At 46.8% G+C, this 20,307-nt stretch overlaps 1 protein-coding gene across 1 annotated transcript in view; it reads left to right on the top strand.

Annotated features, from left to right (window-relative positions):
- LOC108922594 (voltage-dependent N-type calcium channel subunit alpha-1B-like) overlaps positions 1-20,307 on the top strand; it is an 89,140-nt gene that overhangs the window by 29,166 nt on the left and 39,667 nt on the right. Inside the window, exons 8-16 of the mRNA XM_029252826.1 lie at positions 2,868-3,077; positions 4,139-4,251; positions 4,729-4,841; positions 4,932-5,063; positions 10,810-10,882; positions 11,158-11,275; positions 11,723-11,790; positions 12,185-12,291; positions 15,404-15,466. Coding sequence (XP_029108659.1) covers positions 2,868-3,077; positions 4,139-4,251; positions 4,729-4,841; positions 4,932-5,063; positions 10,810-10,882; positions 11,158-11,275; positions 11,723-11,790; positions 12,185-12,291; positions 15,404-15,466 — 997 coding nt within the window. The remainder of the gene's footprint in view (positions 1-2,867; positions 3,078-4,138; positions 4,252-4,728; positions 4,842-4,931; positions 5,064-10,809; positions 10,883-11,157; positions 11,276-11,722; positions 11,791-12,184; positions 12,292-15,403; positions 15,467-20,307) is intronic.

Below are 20,307 nucleotides of genomic sequence, written 5' to 3'. Positions count from 1 at the left end.
GTCCCAGACTACTACCTCATGCCTGGTCACTTCCAGATGGAGATACACCATGTGTTGTTGGTCAATGAAGACACACAGCACCGCAAGGCTCTACCTTGTCTCCCGACAGAACAAACCGCGGTGTTAGAGACGTGTCTGAGTGTGTGCTGAACCCCAATGAGCACTCAGGGCAAATCTGCATCAGAGGACGCGTCCTAATGCAGTTCTGCAGTGAACGCAGCGGTACGGAAGCATGTCGATGTCCCCAGTCTCCCGCGGTTCACTGTCACTTTGAACCCTGACAAACGTCACCTGAGCGATCCCACGCTTGACAATTATACCCACATCAAGGAGCCTTAATGAGGGAGCCTGCCTGGGCTGCCATAAAGGGAGAACATGAGTAAAAATACCGCGATTAAAAAAGTACGAGAGTGGGTGAGGGGAATTTTGACACCGTGCTGTTTTAAACGTTTCGCTGTACTTTAATCCTGCGCTTCATAAGCCGCAAAATGAATTTATTAACGTCTCCCTGCTTCAGCTGTTTTTTTTTTCTTTTAAAAAGTAGGTTTTCCACCTTATTAAAATACACTGGTTTTTAACGACAGGTAAAATGTATACGTTTACATCTACGTCTTTTCATTTAGCAGATGCTTTTCTCCAAAGCGACGTACATCTCAGCAAAAATACAATTTGAGCATTACATTAAGAGAAAGAGACATGGCTGCAGACATGTGATTCTTGAGTAAACCTACTTTGTTACCAACCACTCGATGCACCGATGTTCATCACTCGAGTAGGTGCATAAAATGCAGGATACATGGATTCTGATAACCTCCTACCAAAATTAATTAATTTTTTTTTAAGAATAAGGTACACAAACAAACTATGACATACAATGCTGGAGTAGCAGCTGTGTAAAGGCCTGTCTGGGGAAGATGATGAAGTTATGGTGCATGAACTTTTACACCACACATGAGCTGGAGAGATCTTGGGCAAAATGGGTTTGGAAAAGGTGAGTTTTCAGACCCTTCTTGAATGTAGACAGAGTTTCAGCAGTTCAGAGTGAGAGGGGAAGGTCGTTCCACCACAACGGAGCCAGAACCGAGAACCTCCGTGCTTTACTTTTCGTGCGTTGGACCACCAATCGAACAGAAGTAGACGAGCAAAGGGGTCTGGTTTGGGTGTAGCGGTTGATCAAGTCTTGTAAATATCTGGGAGCAGTTCTGTTGATCCATTTGTAGACAATAACCAGGGTCTTGAATTTGATTCGGGCTTGTGGAAGCCAGTGCAGAGAAACAAGTAGAGGAGATACATACGAACATAGAAGCTGCAGAAGTTTGATGGCAGTAGCAGGAAAGCCACACAGGAGAGAGTTGCAGTAGTCCGGACGGGAAGTCACCATGGCTTGGACAAGTAGTTGGGCAGACATATATAAAGTATAAATATGTATATATGTATACAGGCTGTAAGTGACACTGTGGCTTACCTGCAGAGTGGTATTCAACTAACATTGAAGGTTTTGATCTTATGTAATGCTGGTGAATTGATGCACCACCTCGGTCATTGGTCATGCTCCTTTTTGTGCTTTTGGTAGCAATGGCGTCATGGCAGGCAGCACAGTATATCAAGCAAATAGGAGTATGGGACACACCAGTTTTCCAAGCATGTTTAAGGTACCAAGTGCCCTTGGCACACCCCTGCAGGAGTGCTACATGCTCCACCAATTCTCAGTTTTGGCTCCAATGTGGTGGAACAAACTCCTTCTGTCCCAAAGAGCTGCTGAATCCCTTTCAACATTCATGAATGGTATCAAACCCATCCCTTTCAGACCCATTTCTCTCCTGATCTCTTCTGATTTCTCTTGAGTCCAACACCATCTGCTATGACTGTGTATTTGCTGTTTGAATGTCGCTTCTATAGGCAGCTCCTTGAGAGATGTGAACCAGAACCATGATGGTATCAGACACACAAGTTGCGCTTTAATAATCCTGTTTTTGTCTAAAGCTTTTTGCTGCTGATGCACTTTTGTTTACTCTGAGTTATATGCTGCTTTTGAGAACACACACACACACACACACACACACACACACATTTTCAGAACCGCTTGTCCCTTACGGGGTCACGGGGAACCGGAGCCTACCCGGCAACACAGGGCGTAAGGTCAGAGGGGGAAGGGGACACACCCAGGACGGGACGCCAGTCCGCCGCAAGGCACCCCAAGCGGGACTTGAACCCCAGACCCACCGGAGAACAGGACTGCGGTCCAACCCACTGCGCCACCGCACCCCCCTTTTGAGAACATTGTACATAAATTCAAATGTGTAAGACAGACACAGAAACAGGTTCCCTAGTTCCTGCCTATATGAGAGCCCAGGTATAAGATATATTCACAGAGCTTCTCTGGTTCTCCCTTCCCTAAGCTCTTTTCCAGAGCTGACATTCTCAATGAGTTCCAGGCTACTGCCCCCACTTTGAGCAGGTCCCTCCAGGGGCATGTTCCCTTTGATGGGGGAAATGTCACCAATCATACGAAGCAGGGATCCTGTTGATGCTTTATCTCCAGGAGAGGGGCGTCAGGCCTGATAAAGTCACAGGCTGAGGGTCTGGCAATGAACCACAACAGGCTGGTGACCACCACAGTCTTTACACACACCCCCCCCCAGGCCTTACTTGCATCCCCACCACCACCTGTGGCTGATGTCACAGGCTGTGGGAAACACACGGGGGATATGAATATATATAGTATAAAGGTTATGGCACTTAATTATCAATGTACGTATTGATGTAAGTCACTGGCATTATTAATTACGCTTCACATTTAGCAGAAGGGGCTGAAACTTTGACACTTGAGTGTTTGCATCCCTTGTCTCCCTGACCTGAACCCCCAGGGTCACCCTTTGGCCGTGCCAGCCTGAAGAGCGGCAAGAACGAGAGCTCCACCTACTTCCGCCGCAAGGAGAAGCGAATGCGTTTCTGCATCCGCCGTATGGTCAAAGCTCAAAGCTTCTACTGGATCGTCCTGTGCCTGGTGGGCCTCAACACACTCTGTGTGGCCATCGTGCACTACGACCAACCCGACTGGCTCACCAAGGCCCTCTGTAAGCTCCTCCGTCTGGGCACACCTACCTGCTCAGTTGACTGGTCAACAGTATCATATTTTAGGGTTTATGTGCAACTGACCTCTAAATCTGGTACATTTATATACCTTCAGTGGCTATACATAGACAAATACCACAACGTGTTACTTGAAAATTCTATTAAAATTTTTTTTGATTTTAAATAAGACTTTCTGTTTCAAATATTTGATGTCATTAATGGCACCAATTATAGGTACAAATATCCCAACACTTCAGTATAGTTTCACTAATGATGTCTCTTTATTACCATCTTGCAAAACATAACATGCTGAATACTTTGTAGTTGGTGAAGTTTAATCTCCTCCAGACCTGTAGGGCTCTGAGGTCTGTGTTGTTACAGCGCAAGATGACCGCGCTCATGAAATATTTATGAAAACCCCTCAGGGTTAAATATCCGGTTAATATCAATAGCTCTCTTCTGATGGGGGTGGCATATATGACTATGTGCATATTGAATGTACTTTCTTCAAGTGCTGTAGAGTGAATATGTGAGTTGTGTTTGTGTGTGAGTGCGTGCTTGGAGTTATTTTTATAATTGATTCTTTATTTGAACATAGGGAAATAATATGTGCTCATTGTAACTACTGAAAAAAATTATTACCACAAGGGTGCTGGATCCTCTGGAGATGACGGAAATAAAGTACAGCACTCACAGTTGTGACTGTACAGTATGTATTACACTGGAATTTAAACATGTTGGCATTTATAATTTCATTGCTTTTATGAACTTCATATGCAGACATATATGTTATACAACATTAAAAGTGAATCAAAATAAACTCAACAAACTCCCAGTCAGTCCAAGTGCCTGACTGATCATCTCCTCCAGTGTTCGTCAGTTTCAGCCACTTTCAACTTTCTTTATTAATCTTTAATTGAACAAAACTAGGAGAAATGATAGTGCTGTGTATGTAGCATATTGTGAAGTCATGAGCATAGCCCTTGATGGAATCGATCACATAACACACAGTGTTCGCTATGCGATGGCACCTGTCTCTGTTGATCCTACCCTGCTCCCGCAGACTTGACCGAGTTTGTGTTCCTGGGCCTCTTCCTGACCGAGATGACCCTGAAAATGTATGGTCTTGGCCCCAGGAACTATTTCCACTCCTCTTTCAACTGCTTTGACTTTGGGGTGAGCTGAAGATCTCTGCAAGTGCTCTAAATGCTTCAGCAGAATTACAACACAGTACATATGAATTGCATGTTTTTCTTCCTTAGAAATGCTCAAAATGTGTTTTTTTTCAGGTCCCCTGGTTCATTCTTCCTTTCATCTTCTTTCCATTTGTGCGGCTTTACTCATTTGTTCCTTGTTTTGTGACACAAATGAAGTTAAACATATTTCTCAGGAGTATAACAATGCCTGTCCTTGCTTTTCTTTATTATTCACAGAGCTACAGGTGACCCTGTCATTTCAGCTAACACATGCTAGACCTGAATAATAGTAAATGAATATCAGTGTCAGCTTCTATAGAGTACAGTTTATACTTTACCCATTCTTAAACGTGGACTGTCTTAACTTGGGGAATTCCAGCTGATTAATTGGCGTAAGGGCCGTGAACCCAGTCCTTAACCACTTAGCAAGTGCATGTTTCACTTGTCATCCGGCCAGGTCATCATTGGGAGTATTTTTGAGGTGGTATGGTCGGTGGTCAAACCCGGGGCCTCGTTTGGCATCAGCGTACTAAGGGCCCTCCGCTTGCTCCGGATCTTCAAAGTCACCAAGTGAGTTCCCCACCATGGCCGTTGTCACTCCAGTGAGAAGGAACGCTTTGCGTTACACCGTCGTCCCTCTCCATCTCTCTGCCCGTGCAGGTACTGGAACTCCTTGAGAAACTTGGTGGTCTCTCTGCTCAACTCTATGAAGTCCATCATCAGCCTGCTCTTCCTTCTCTTCCTCTTCATCGTTGTGTTTGCACTGCTGGGCATGCAGCTCTTCGGAGGGCAGTGAGTACCTATTTGTTTCTCTGTCCATGTCCTTCATCCAGCCCTGGTCTTCTACAGCTGGTGTTTCCTACAGACAAGTCCATCCGTCACCCTGGTTCCTCTTTCAGATGTACATTCAACTTGTCCCCCTTGCGCTTCCTCCGTTAGGCATCGTCCTTCCCCTAGGCATAACTACGCCTCCTTTTCTACGGTCTCCATGAGACATAGTTCCTTACCCAGGCTTAGTCCTCTGTCTAGAATTGTCCCTCCCCCAGGTGTAGCCCATACTAGTTAATCAAATTAACTAGTCCTCCATCCTAGACAGGGGAGGTACTATTGTGTCAAATGCAGCTGTGGCACAATACTCCTTTCTTTGCTTTTCAGAACAATATTGCTAATCTGAATATTTCCTTGTCTTTATGATTCCAGAATGTTCTTATCTTTGCTATTCCAGAATGTTCACTTCATGCACATTTAAGGACAGCGTGTTTTTACACTGCGGTGCACTTTTTGCTGCCATGCTTTTTGTCGTGTGACAGAGCTTTCATCCCAGCAAATGGAAGGCGATGCAAACAGATGCATCTGTTGCAATGCAGGTGATCTTTGAGGGGTCGGTGAGGAAACACAGGGCACAGCTCATCCTGCATGCTGATGTGAGCTCATTTACTGCGTTGGACTTCAAAGCATGAACGCTGCTGCTGGATATGATGTGATCCAGGTGTCTAATGAGGTCATTGCATCATTCATACAATTGTTATGTGAATTTCAAGCACAAACACTTCTATATCTAGGGCTATCCTTGCCAGGTGCTCCCTCCCGGGGTGCTGCTCTCCCCTCCTTGAGCACGTTGTAACCATGACTTCTTGATGCCACAATTTCTTACATGAAATATAACCACCATCTGCTTTGAATTTCACACCTGTGTTTTTATTCACAACAAAAAGCTGTCATCCCTGATTGCTAGCGGCTCTGATGAAAATACTTGAACTCACTTGCAAACCTGGTATGTGCTGTTGTTTAAGAGGTGATCCCAGATTGGAGAGAATGGAAAGGAACATATTACTTAGAATGTATTTTCCAGCATCCTTCAGCTATGTGATGGCGCTAAATTTTCTTGCTGATCCAGGACAGCTTTCAGAGATGCAGAACAACCAGTGTGTCACTCCCATCTCTGTCTTTATTCCAGGTTGGCAGATAGATTTGTCTTACTGGTATTTATCCAGAAATACATAATTGAGAGGAAATTTCTTTGAAAGGCAGCTGCGTGGGACTTATGAACAGTTGGGTTTTTAAATGTTTAAATGTTTCGAGTTTATTGTCGTACGTACAAGTACCGTGTACAAGTATCATGAAATTCTTCTTGAATGCTTCTCCACAGACGATGGACAAAGACAACAGAAATACTGCACAAAACAATGACAATAAGTAATGCTAATAACAATAAAAAATAATGCTAACAATAATAACAATAAATAACAGTAGACGGCCAGAGAACTCAGAACATGAGAATGCTTAAAGTGACAGTGTAATTTACTAATGTGCTTGGATGGAGCGGTCCAACTCTCGTTACTAAGTGGCACACTGGCGAGTGTTGTATACTCTTACAGCACTGGGGTAAAAGCTGTTCCTGTACCTAGCAGTGCGGGTTCGAATAGACCTGAGCCGCTTTACACGCGGCAGAGAAGAGAAAAGTGCCCGTGCGGGGTGACTGTCATCTTTCATGATGTGCATCGTCTTCCTCGGTCACTATGTGGTGTAGGTGTCCTGGACCGCTGCTAGCCGTGTGCCGATGATTCCCTGAGCTGTTTTGACCACCCTCTGCAGGGCTTTCTTGTCCTGTATGGAGCAGCTGCCACCCCAGGATGTAATACATCCTGTGAGGACGGACTCCGCAGGACACCTGTAGAAAGTGGTGAGGACTGTAGTGGACATCCTGGCTTTCTTCAGGCGCCTGATGAAGTGGAGGCATTGATGGGCCTTTTTGATGGTTGATGCTGTGTGCTCAGTCCATGTGAGTTTGGCAGTGAGGGTGACTCCTAGGAATCTGAAGCTGTTGACCCTCTCTAGAATGTCCCCTCCTATGTAGATGGGTGCATGAACCATATCCTGTTTCCTGAAGTCAATCACCAGCTCCTTAGTTTTACTGACATTGATTGAGAGACAGGTTGTTGTCCTGGCACCACTCTGCCAGGAGCCTCATCTCCTCTCTGTAGGCCGTCTCATCGTTGTTGGTGATCAGACCCACAATGTTGGTATCGTCAGCAAACTTTATGATGGTGTTGGAGCTGTGACTGGCCACACAGTCATGTGTGAATAAGGAGTACAGCACCGGGCTCAGGGCGCTTCCCTGTGGAGTGCCAGTGTTGAGGGTCAGTGGGGAGGAGGTGTTTCTGCCAATCTGCAGACGCTGGGGTCTGTTGGCGAGGAAATCCAGGGTCCAGTTCCACAATGTGGCACTCAGTCCCAGCCCTAGTAGTCTATGGATCAGCTTGGTTGGGATGACAGTGTAAAATGCTGAGCTATAGTCTACAAACAATAGCCTTGCATAGCAGTTTTTATTGTCCAGGTGAGCCAGAGTGGTGCGAAGTGTGTGTGATATGGCGTCTTCAGTGGATCTGTTGTGGCGGTAGGCAAACTGCAGTGGGTCTAACTGTCTGGGATGGTGTCCTTAATGTGTCCCAGCACCAGCCTCTCGAAGCATTTTATTGCAATGAGGGTCAGCGCCACTGGCCGATAGTCATTAAGGCAGCTCACTTTGTTTTTCGTAGGAACGGGGATAATGGTGGCGTTTTTGAAACAGGTGGGTACAGCTGAGCTTTTTAAGGAGGTGTTAAATATGTCCGTGAAGACAGTAGCCAATAGCTCACTGCATGTTTTTAAAACTCGCCCTGAAATTCCGTCCGGTCCAGCAGCTTTGCGGATGTTGACTCGGCTAAAAGTTTTTTCTCACCTGTGCCACAGAGACAGTGAGACTGGCGTTATCGCGTACTGTGGGGATTCGCATCGGGGGGGTCTAGTCATAGAACTCGAAGCGGCCATAAAACACATTCTGTTCGTCAGGGAGAGACGCAGCGGCACCTGTCAATGACCGCCTTTGTGGTTTATAATCTGTTAAAGTTTGGATTCTCTGCCACAGCCAACATGCATCTTGAGTGCAGTTAAACTCTGATTCCACCTTCCTGCTATATTCCCATTTCGCGCTGGCGATGGCTTTGCGGAGCTCGTACTTGCTCTTCTTGTACGCGTCCGTGTCTCCGGACTGAAACGCGCAAGTTCGCGCTCGGCTCTTATTTCGGATTTCGGCGGTTATCCACGGTTTTTGGTTGGGGAATGAACGGACTGTTTTATGGGGTATGCGGACGCTAGCACGGTAGCGGATGAAGTCCGTGACCGCTGCGGCATACTCGTCCAGATTCGAGGATGAGTTTCTGAACGTGTCCCAGTCCACGGAATTGAAGCAGTCCCGGAGCCTTTTCTCCGCTTCCGGTGTCCAGCGCCGCACAGTACGCGTCACAGGCTCCTCTTGCTTCGGTTTCTGCTCGTAGATCGGGAGCAGCGGGATCGAGGCATGATCTGACTGCCTGAGGTGTGGACGCAGGAGGGAGTGGTACGCACCTTTGTGTGAAGTGTAGCAGTGGGACAGGAGATGTGTTTGCGGTACTTTGGGTGCACATTCCTGAAATTGGCTTGGTTAAAGTCCCCAGGAATAACGAACAGGCCGTCTGGGTGCTTGTTGTCGTACTTAGCGACGACGCGGTACAGTGGGATGTAAACTGCGACCACGAGCACAGCCGAGAACTCCCTGGGCAGGTAGAACGGTTGGCATTTGATCAGAAGGTATCCAAGGTCCGGAGTGCAGTTCTGTGAAATCATTTCCACGTTCGTACACCATGCGTCGTTAATAAGAAATCATACCCCTCTTCCTCTTTTTTTCGATCTGTGGGGTGGATTGAGAAGCCCTCGGGCTGGACCGCGTGGTCCGGCATGCTGGCGGCGAGCCGTGTCTCTGTAAAGCAGAAAGCACAGCAGTTCCGTAGGTCTCTTCGGAGTTTAAGTCGTCCTCTGAGATCGTCCAGTTTGTTGTCCGGAGACTGAACGTTGGACAGGAAAACGCTGGGCGTCGGTGGTCGTAGCCCGCGGCGTTTCGTTCTCACCTGTACGCCGGCCCTGCGGCCCCGTTTCCGGGCTCGCGTCCTCTGAGTGGTCCCAGTTGGGTCGCGGCTGTGTTGTTCGCGACAGAGCAAAGGTAGCGAGTTCAGCTCTCTAACGCTGAGAACTGCGTCTAATCGCGCCGTTTCACGTATTTGCAGAAGTGTTTGGCGATCGTAAGCAATAAGAGAGTAAACTGACTGGAAGGATAGCGACACAAACGAAACAATACGCACTAACAAGTCTGCGAGGATCAGCAATCAACATGTCGCCACGCACCCGCGCCATGTTTATATTATTCTGTTGGTGGACAACGGGAGAGTCGCCTGCTAAAATCCAGCTCCTTTTATTATCACTGGTGTGATTTCACAGAGAAGTCCTCTAAAGAGGGAGCCTCCCTGCACCAGCATGATAGTCACCGTGTGGTCGCAGGCCCTCCTTGGACCCTGGCTGTTCGGCCATCCGATCCGGAAACTGCTTGGAGAGCCGTGCGCTGAGTGTGTAAACTGTCTGCTCAACATTGTAAAGTTGCTGTGATGTCCTGACAGATACGTTCCAGACATGCCGTGCGACATTCAGGTCGAAGAACTAGACAGTTTCACACAGAAAGGATTCAGATAGGAGTTCTGATTGTACGTAACAATGACATGAGATACAGAAAGGGGATATACAGCTGGATGTCTGCCCCACCGCCTCGGTTCTCCAGCCCAACAGCCGTGGGATCTGAGCACCTGGGCTCTGTGTAGAAGAGCAGCTGACCTGACTTGAGTAGAAAAACCAGCCATCGCCTATGTCCACAGATGGGAGGTGTTGCCCATTTCCATTTTCAAATTTTCCCCTGACTCTTTGGCATACATAGGGGGTGCGGTGTGGTGCAGCGGGTTTGCCCTGTACCTACTCCGTGGCAGGTCTGGGGTTCGAGTCCCACTTGGGGTGCCTCGTGATGAACTGGCATCCTGTCCTGGGTGTGTCCCCTCCCCCTCCGGCCTTGTGCCCTATGTTGCCGGGTTACGCTCCGGTTTGCTGCGACCCTGCTCGGGACAAGCGGTTTCTGTGTGTGTTTCTTCGGCATACTCTTACCTCCCCACCAAGTCACGCTACTCAGAATGTTCAAATAATTGTATTTATGTTTGCATTTATATCACGTGTTAAAATTCTCTGCTGAGAAAATGAACATTTGCTTTATTACACAAGGCTGACCTCAGCATGCCAGCTATCTACATGCCTACATTCAGTTTTAGGTTTACATTTATTTTTATTTTTATTCTCTTACCTGTAACAATCAAACTATCAAACTTAGCAGCCTGCCGAAGTACAATGCATTCTATATATTTATACGCTCCTTAGAAAAAACACTGATGCAGTAAATGTTTTGTTTTACTCCGGATTGATTGATTGTTTGATTATGAAAGTATTTGAAGTGAAAAAGGAATTTTTATGGCTTGGACTTGGGCAGTTTCTCGCATCCGTCTGGTAGCCGACACTGAAGTCTGATCTGACCGATCTGCGTTTCCCGTGCTTTGCTTTTCCACGTTGTCATACATGCATTGGGTTTTACATCATGTACCTACCCCATTAACTGAGGTAATCCTGTCGCTCAATTACTTCTTTCCTTAAGGTTTAACTTCGAAGAAGAAACTCCGACGACAAACTTTGATACCTTTCCCGCTGCCATCCTTACAGTTTTTCAGGTTTGTGAAAGGTGTTCTAATGATGATACTGGCACATTTTTCATAAGCTTTGATTGTTCAGCCAAGCTATGATCAATGACACTTATGATATGAGGACTTATTGAGTATTAAAATGTTTACATTTTTAGTTCAGAATGGGGCTCGGTAGTTTCGGCAGCTCTTGTGAAGCGAGACGGTACTTGTAGAGAATGTGTACCAGTCCATACAACAGTTTAATCAATTTACTGTTTTCCCTGTCAATTTGAATATTGCCTGGGTTTTTGTGACACTCTCAGATTCTGACAGGAGAGGACTGGAACGCAGTGATGTACCATGGTATTGAGTCCCAAGGAGGAGTTCACCGGGGGATGCTCTCCTCCATTTACTTCATCGTCCTCACACTTTTTGGAAACTGTATCCTCTCCGAGTACTCTGCCATCCTGAAGCGAGCGAGATTTCGTTGCTCACATATGGTGCCATTTTCACTGCTGCAACACAAGCTGCTGCTGGTTTCATTCTAATCTGAAAACTCCGTCTTAAACCGAACTGTTTGCACACATCGCAAGATGTGAAATCGCACCGGTTGGTTTAGCAGTCTAATTCTTCGGATTGAAGCGATAAAGTAATGACTGCTTTTGTTTTGTATAATTTTCCCTTCCAGAGCCCCTGATGAATGTACATTTAGGCTAGCCTTTTACTAGGGTGTAGAGGAAATGGGCTTCCATGGGTTGTCCTTAGACACATTGCCTCTGAGCGCAGTGTGAGAAAGCATTTGAGAATTACATCCTCCAGAGCTGGAACTAAGTTGCATTGTCTTCCCAAGGCTGTGACCAACTGTTTCCTGAGCTTATGCCCAATCAGATACTCTTCTCAATGTGTTCTTGGCCATTGCTGTTGACAACCTTGCCAATGCGCAGGAGCTCACAAAGGTAGGCCAACCTTCAGGCTTTCCCTCTTTTCCCCAGGATACAGCCTCAGATTAGCTGGATCTCAAGTGAACTGATCCCTCAGGCTTGTAGTCCAACTGCAAGGTGATGATTTATACAATGATTGTGATATTCCTGAAGAACTCCCATTAAAAGGTCCTAAAGACGTCAGTCTCTGCCTCAGGAAATCTGCAGCACAATGACCCATAAATCTGCTTATGTTCATGTACCACGGGTGACTTGTGTTTCTCTTAGATTTGAAGTTACTGGGAACTTAAAGTAGCTCATTGGACTTAACTGTCTTTATGATTGATTGACTGATTGATTGAGGTTGAACCTATTGAAATTTTTTGGAACGTTTTCCTTCAGTACCTGACTTTTTCCTCTCGTTGGTTAGGATGAAGAAGAACAGGAAGAAGCTGCCAATAAAAAGCTTGCCCTCCAAAAGGCCATGGAGGTAAAGGAGGTCAGCCCCATGTCAGCAGCAAACATTTCAATCGCAGCGTAAGTCACAAAGCATCCAGCTCCTCAGTTCTCTGTACCTCACCCTGATGTCTTAACCCAACCTTGATGTCCACCTTGTTTTTGTCTCCTTGTTCTTCGTGACCAGGTAGACATTGTGTGGTTGTGTTTTTTGTTATTTGTGTTGATCTCCTTATCCAGTTGGGGACACGGTGGCACAGCGGGTTTGGCCGGGTCCTGCTCTCTGGTGGGTCTGGGTTTTGAGTCCCACTTGGGGTGCCTTGCGATGGACTGGCGTCCCGTCCTGGCTGTGTCCCCTCCCCCCTCCAGCCCTGTACCCCGTGTTGCCGGGTTAGGCTCCGGCTCCCTGTGACCCTCGCTTGGGACATGTGGTTTCAGCAATTTGTGTGTGTGTGTGTGTGTGTGTGTGTGTGTCCTTACCCAGTGCTGTAGGTTTGTATCTGCAAGTGCAATAAATCTGTTTGCATTTGTCTTCTCTATCATTTGATTTTGTTCTCTCACCAGATACTGAGAGGGCATTAGTGTGTGCTTTTGTGTTTTTCTTTTCCCTGTCATCATCCATTTGTTGGTGCTCTTCCATTATAGTTTATTTTTCAGTGTCATATTTTAAAACCCACTCACAAGCCATGCCTCTTTCCCTAGCTCCGCCTCTTTCCCAAATTAATGTGTTTTAAAAAACACCAGTGGCAGATGCTTTCCCCAGTGGCAGTGAGAGTGCAATGTGAGGCTATGGCAAGAGAGGGCGCCCCAAATGTGCTCTGTTGGGTGGAATAGGCAAAGAAAGCTGTCTTTTATCGCCGCACACTCCACCTCAACGATACAGTGCAGGTTTTGCCCTTGGGCAGCCCCCGAGGTGTCAGCCTACTGCCAGAAGAAGGATCGGTAGAGAATGACTTTGCAGCCCACAGTGTGTGTTGCAGGAAATTTCAGGAAACAATTTAGGCGTTACAGGCTGCAATCAGCGGTGAAAACAGACAGCACAGTTATTCAGATTGCAGGTATAACGAATTGTCAAAGTACAGAGGGAGTCAATGTCAGGGTCTATGATTCAGACACAGCCGACATCCTGCAGCCATTCATCACTCTTCCGCCGATTGACAAGCGCTGTGCTGAAGCGCTCCTCCTCCTCGACCCTCCCTATCTGCGACATTCTCGAAACAGTAGCCGTGGCTCTTTAGCGCGATAAAAGCTCAATCGGGCTGACACAGAACACATCCTTCTTTTCCCAGCTTAGAATCCGGTGTTGTCTGGTTGTTCCGCTGTGACAGAAAGAATCTGACTCGCTTTAGAGATTTTGTGGAGATAGAGGCGGCGTTACTTTTGGGCAGCTGGAGTTTTGGATTTCGCTTTGGGTCTTTTTCTGCCTTGGATCACAGCTGTAGATTAAGCCTGACAAATCATCCTGTCCTGCCGGGCATCGGCTGTCACTTCAGGGTGGATTCACATGTAGTGCTGAGCGTTTTTTCTCTCTTTTGGCTCCAGCAGCAGCATGTGCAGTGTGCCCAATAGCAGGGCCCTTGTGGTGAGTTGTAGCCAGAGAGAGGAGACATGGAAAGCATCAACCTGCTGTTTCCACTGGCCTCTATGCCAGAGTCTTTTATTTCCTAATTACAGCCCCAGATGAACGTTCTTTCCCTCGGTTACCAAGTCTGTGCGTGTACGTGTACGCATGTGGTTGTTTATGTGTTTTCTGACCTTACGGGCACACGGGACACGTTTTTTAGGAAAATGGACTTTGTGGGAACGACGTCACAAAACTGATCTGTTACAATGTATCTGCTTTTTAAAAACTAATAGTGTCAGAAATGTTACGAATGCTTTTCAGGTTTGCTTTGGTTGGGGTTAGAACTCATTTACTGTACGTATGTGAGGTCCTCCACAATACGCCGACGTGTGTGTATGCATGTGAAACTTGTCGGGTATTGTGGGACCAAAAAAATATGTTCCACAGTACTCAGTGGAGTTATACCCAGATATTCGGGGGGCACTTTATGCCTGTTTGAACACCGGAGTGGGGACGTGTGCCTCACTTGTTACACCAGTGTTGGTAAGTACGATACAGTATCGCCCAGTGGGGACTTTGTTGGGATTGAGCGAAATGATGACCGGTGCCCTTGCTGTTCGCCGGCTGTGTTTCACGAACGACTCTGTGAACGTGCTTCTCAGTTCATACTGCCTGCTGACATTGTGAAATAACGGTGAAATAGTACTTTCAGTTTGTTCCGGCCACAGCACTACCTTAAATCAGAACTCCTCCGTAAACAGTCGGAGTGCTGAAGCAGTGCTGATTTACACCTTATGTGACTGCAGGACTTTTCATCAAACCTTTCCAATGAGATCCATCTCTACCAGCATCAAGATCCATAATTATAACTGCCTTTATTATTAGAAATCTTTCATGTGATGTATAGCTCTTTCGCAAAGCACTGTTTGCTTGCATGAATAACATTTTCTTCTTGTTTTGTGATGCTGCTTTGAAAGAACTTAAAAAGAGATTATTTCGAAGGCATGATTTGTAGAAATTTTCTGTATAATAACACCTCAGTTTTTTTATGTGTACAGTGCCAGTGTAACGTGTGAGTTCACCTGGGCAAGACCTCTGTGGGAAGAACTGGACAGAAGAGTGACAACAAATGAACCCACAAGTATGCTACATCTCTGAGAAGTGCTGCAGAAGAGCTGGGACGACATAGCGTCACGTCCTCATATAACTTGTCGGCTCAACACGTCAAGAAAACAAACCACTTTCTAGCCAGTGGACTCACACTTTTCACTGATACTGTAGGTCAAAGTCTGCACCGTTAATTTCAGCTCACCGGTCACTGAACCCTTTCTGTGAACTCTTTTTCTTCAAGGTGCAAAGGCTGAGTGGCTTTATCCTTCCTGTAGTTCATTACGTTTTGGTCGATGTGTCCTTTTGTTGGCTCTGACTCGTTTTGGGTTTCATTTCGTCGACTTCCAGGTAAGCAAATGGAGGGGATGGAGGCAGAGGAGCAGTCAGGTGGACAGGGCAAGAGTCTCCAGTGAGGCCCTCCTAACTGACCTCTGACCTCCTGAGTGCACTTTTTGGTTTTTGTTTTGTCTCATTTTTTGTTTGTTGTTTTTGTTTTTCCTTTCTTTTTTGCATGTGCAGTTTTGTAAAGCAAAATCGAGGCGTGCTCTCTCGCAGCTCCTCCGTCTCCAGCGTTAATTCACCGTGAGTCCTTACTTTTACGATATTCCCCGTCTACCTTTTCCATCCTCCCCACCCCACTTGCTGCTTGGCTCCCTCCTGAATGCTCTGTCATTGCTCACATCATTGTGTCCGTTGACTGCAGCCTGTGTTCTCCTTCTGGAGGGGAACAGGGTTCAAGGAGTTCTACATGCTGATTACATAAGGCTAACCCAAACTCCCATCAGCATAGTGTTTTGCATCCACTGGGAGACTCAATGTGTGTGATATTTAGCAGGTCCAGTTCCTATAATCACTATATCAACACTCAAGGCCCTGATGGAGAAGGAAACAGCCTGGTTCCCTTTTCCTCTACACCTGACTCTTCATTTTGCTAACTTCTGTCATCCTTGACGACTTAATACCATTGGTTCAAGAGCCAGGCATCAGTTTAGGCATACCCATTGGAGCAACAGGTCTTTTATCCCTGTACGACCCCAAAATTTACATTTTTCCACTATAGGGGAAATATGTTTTTAAGTGTACCTCCAAAACTGCAGCCTAAAATGCTTATTTCCAATATGTCTTACAGACTACATTTTGTAATTTTACCAAATTTTTGAGATGGACTTTGGATAGCTTCCTAGTAATGCTAAAAATATATCCAAAAGCCTGGTTTTTGCTGGGTCTCAGGTGGCGATGGTTCTTATAGACTGCCCAACCCTGCCCAAAAAAAAAAAAACCCCAAAAGTGCATCTGCGCTCAACGCTGTTTGTCACTGCAAGTGGTTCTGTTGAGTTGTCTAGAAAATTGTCCTATGTGTTGTACTTTGACTCCCAACCAAGTGCAACGCAGCAGGTTTGTAACTCAACACGAAACATTTGTGGGAGTGTGATAAGGGTAGAGGGTAACTTAGGGAAACATGAAAGAGAAGTCAGATGTTTCTCCACTTGGGAATCCTATTTCCACCGGACACTCGGTCTCAGACCCACATCCACATTGTTGAAACTGTAGGGGTTCTTCCGAATGACTAACGAGTACTTAGTGATTTTAGTGAAGTGCCTTATCATAGGCTCTCCACAGAAATGAGTGTTATCTGCCAGCTCCCTCGTTCACATCTCCTCCACTAGACGCAGGGCGAGTCTTAGTAAGTGGCAAGTCTTTACAGCTCTGTTACATACATTTCATGTTCAGCTTGAGTGATTAATTAGATTGTGTCTTCATGAGAAAATTGTGTACACTAAAAATACAACATGTAATCAAGTTTTGAAATTAAGCACTCGTGATTTTGTCAGCATTTGTATCTGCCGAACTGCTCCGCTTTCTTTCACCAGTCCAAAAAATGTATTTCAGGCGAGCTGGAGATTTTAAATCGCTGTTAGTGTGTGTATATGTGAGTGATTGAGAGAGAGAGAGAGTGTGTGTGTGTGTGGATGGATGGGATATCAAAGGTTTACAATGGGCATTGTTACAACCCCAAAGGGTCACAGGGTGTAACATCAAGTTGCCTGAAGACCAGAGGTTCAATGACAATTGAACACCTGTAAACAATCACACAAGCTGCCGGTAACAACAATAACTCATCAGGATGTAACAGGCACACACACACACACACACACTTTTAGAACCGCTTGTCCCTTACGGGGGGTCACGGAACCCAACCCAGCAACATAGGGCGTAAGGCCGGAGGGGGAAGGGGACACACCCAGGACGGGACGCCAGTCCGCCGCAAGGCACCCCAAGCGGGACTCGAACCCCAGACCCACCGGAGAGCAGGACTGCGGTCCAACCCACTGCGCCACCACACCCCCTATCAGGCACATACAATATTTTTAATTTTAATTGTCCTTAAACATTGCAACACAACATTTTACTTTGTGCTGCTGGTTCCTTAATGGAAACACTCAAGTACCGTACAGTACATCTGCACTTTCACGGCAGACGGTGCTTCAGTCATCAGGCACAGGAACAACGTGTGAACTGAACACGCGTTCATTTTATCTCATTCCCCTTAAAGATATTTTAAAAGGATATCTTTATTGTGAACAAAGGACAAAAACCCTGTACATGTTGTCAGTGGACAGTTTTCTGAGTTTTTGGGGCAAAAAAAAACATTAAAATTACACACACACACACACACACACACACACACACACTGTCTAAAGCTGCTTGTCCCGAGCGGGGTCGTGGTGGACCGGAGCCTAACCCAGCAACTCAGGGTGTAAGGCTGGAGGGGAAGGGGGACACACCCAGGACAGGACGCCAGTCCATCACAAGGCACCCCAAGCGGGACTCGAACCCCAGACCCACCATATGCAGGACCCAGCCAAACCGGCTGCACCACCACATCCCCCCACATTAAAATGAATTACCATTAAATTGTACAGTTTCATCCATGCTGCTTAGAAGATTGTTAATTGGATTTCCTGTAGTGAGTCTTAATAAGAGACTGAAATTGTCTCTGTATTACTGAAAGTCATCAAGTTACGTCAGCATTTCCTTCAGCTTTTCATAGCAGTTCTCTCAGTTGGAATAGCAAGGACAGTTGTATATGTGGATGAACAGGAAATTTTCAGGAACAGGAACAATCCACTTTTATTCACATTTTCATTTATTAGTTGCAGACACTTTTCTGCAACGTGATGCGCAACTCAGAACAAGTAATGCATCATCAACAGACGAAGAGCTCTAGACACACGTAGGACTATCAAAGCTTGGCTTGCGGTTCTGATACCACCATGTCGCTGGATTACATCCCTCAATTAGCCGCCTATAGGAATGACATTCAAATAGGGAACGTATAGATAATCATAGCAGATGGTGTTGGACTCATGTAGCTGTCATGGTAAAAATGCTGTACATGTAAAGAGATGAGTTCACAGTTTGCTTTGATAGAGATCAGGGATTTATGGGCAGGGCCTGGCAATGGGGATTAAATGTTTGGCAGTGGACAATTTGCCAGTAACTGTGAAATTAGAGACCCCTCTGTGTGAGATAAGTCGCCTCCTTTTGTTGATAGAATTTTTGATACGGTACGTCATCGTGACTCGTTTTTTCCGGCTTTGCAGGAAGGGCCAGCGGAGATCTAAGGCTTATCGCGCAACATCGGCATGTGGGCGTGTTCTTGACATTCCCCTCCGCGTCCTGTCTTTCTCTGCTTTCCCATCATTTTGTAGCTCAGCCGCCTCCTCGCCCTCCTTGTGCCGTCTCAACAGTGTTTCCGGCTTCCCTCTCATCTCAGCTCCCTTCTTTTCCCTCCGATTCGTACCTGTACTTAATTTAATATTTCACTCGGTGTCTTTTTGCGTAATCCCGTATGCGTGTGTGTGTGTGTGTGTGTGTGTGTGTTTTTAGGAGTTTTGTCCACACCTCTACCTCTTGCATATTGAGGTACCGCTCCCACTTGGAATTTGTCGTCAGCGAAACACGCGTCCATCTCATTAACACACTTCACATTCACGCGCACCCCCATACACGCACACCCGTGCGCTCCAGTCCACCAGCTTTGTGTTTGACTGATTGGTGAACACAAAGATTAGCTTCCCCCATTAATTAGCGTTCTTCCTTCAGCCCCTTCATTCCCACGAAAAGGAAATGTGCAGTCAGTTAATTACTCGTCTTCGCCGCCCCCCGGTAGAGCTGCGCTTTGACGGAGCCGTGACAGTCCCCGACTCGAGCCCATTTTTAGGTGTTTAGGCTCGGCTGCGGGACGCGAGCGGTGCCACGATTAAGGCGCGGACTAAAAATGGCACTTTGGGTTAATTAGCAGGCCTTGGCTCTTTTTGTGTTTTGCTGCATCTGCGCAGTGTATAAATACTGCAGCGATGTTGCCGCGGGGTATTCTTCTTGCCCCCGTCCTTTCTCCCACTCAGGCACAGAGCCTCAGTGGGGCAAAAGGTGCAGCTTGTCCATGTTTCTGCTCAGTCCGGATGAAGCGATGCCATCAGGGATCTGCGGTTGACCGAAAAGCTTGCCCGGGTCATGGGAGGGGTGGTCGGACTCAGCCGAGCAGACCCCGGCTCAACCCCGACTCGGGTCCCAAGGAGGTGGCTTGATAGTTCTGCACCGATGAAGGCGAGCGCACCAGCTGAAAGGGCTTATGAAACATGAACAAGCAGAAAAGAAAGGCTGAAAAGAGGGTTGGAAAGACCTTGTTATCCTGCCGCTGTTACGTCTTTACCGTTTGTGTGAATTAATTTCCCCCCGCAGCTTATGCATGGTTCTCAGGAGTAATTTGCATGTCTATCGGCCATAGTACATTAACTGTACAGAGAACGGTAATAAATGATTTGAGACTGTAAACACGATGTTAGGGGACAGGTTTATTTTTCGGTTTTGAAGAGGCGCGAACGCCGTTTATGTGGCGCTGCTCCGGACGCACCCCCTGGCCTCGGCCGTCTTCCGTCCGTGAGCCGTGACTCCGTCTCTGGGTGTGGCTTGGCAGCCGGTGCTGCGTTCAGAACGCAGACACGCTGCTCTTCAAATGGGACCGCCCGATAACCCCCCGCTGAGGTTACTCGGCAAGACAGGATGTGTCAAAGAGCAGAGTCGCGCTGCCTTTAAGTTCCACGGTCCTGCTTCCCGGGCAGAATTAGTCTCTCACGTGTCCAATGGGGAGTGACGTATCGTATCCCATCCTCCCATCTGTAGGCGGACTGGGAACACCACAGGTGAATTGTAATTGATGCGACAAGTTGTGTTTTTCTCAAACTCCCACACCGTGAGCAAGGGCAACTTCCCTGAGGCTCTGTGTGTCCCCGGTCCGTTCGGCACCTTCCGCCTCGAAACTCTACAGTTAAAGTTCCTCCTATCGGGGGGATAGTTGAAGTAGGACTATTCCCAGGGCTGCCCGAGGAAGGGCCCCTTCCAGCGAGCGCTGCCCTTGC

Source organism: Scleropages formosus, chromosome 6 (assembly GCF_900964775.1).
Source record: "Scleropages formosus chromosome 6, fSclFor1.1, whole genome shotgun sequence".
NCBI lineage: Eukaryota > Metazoa > Chordata > Actinopteri > Osteoglossiformes > Osteoglossidae > Scleropages > Scleropages formosus.
Note: the sequence above shows the minus strand (reverse complement) of the source record. Positions and strands in the feature narration are given on the sequence as shown.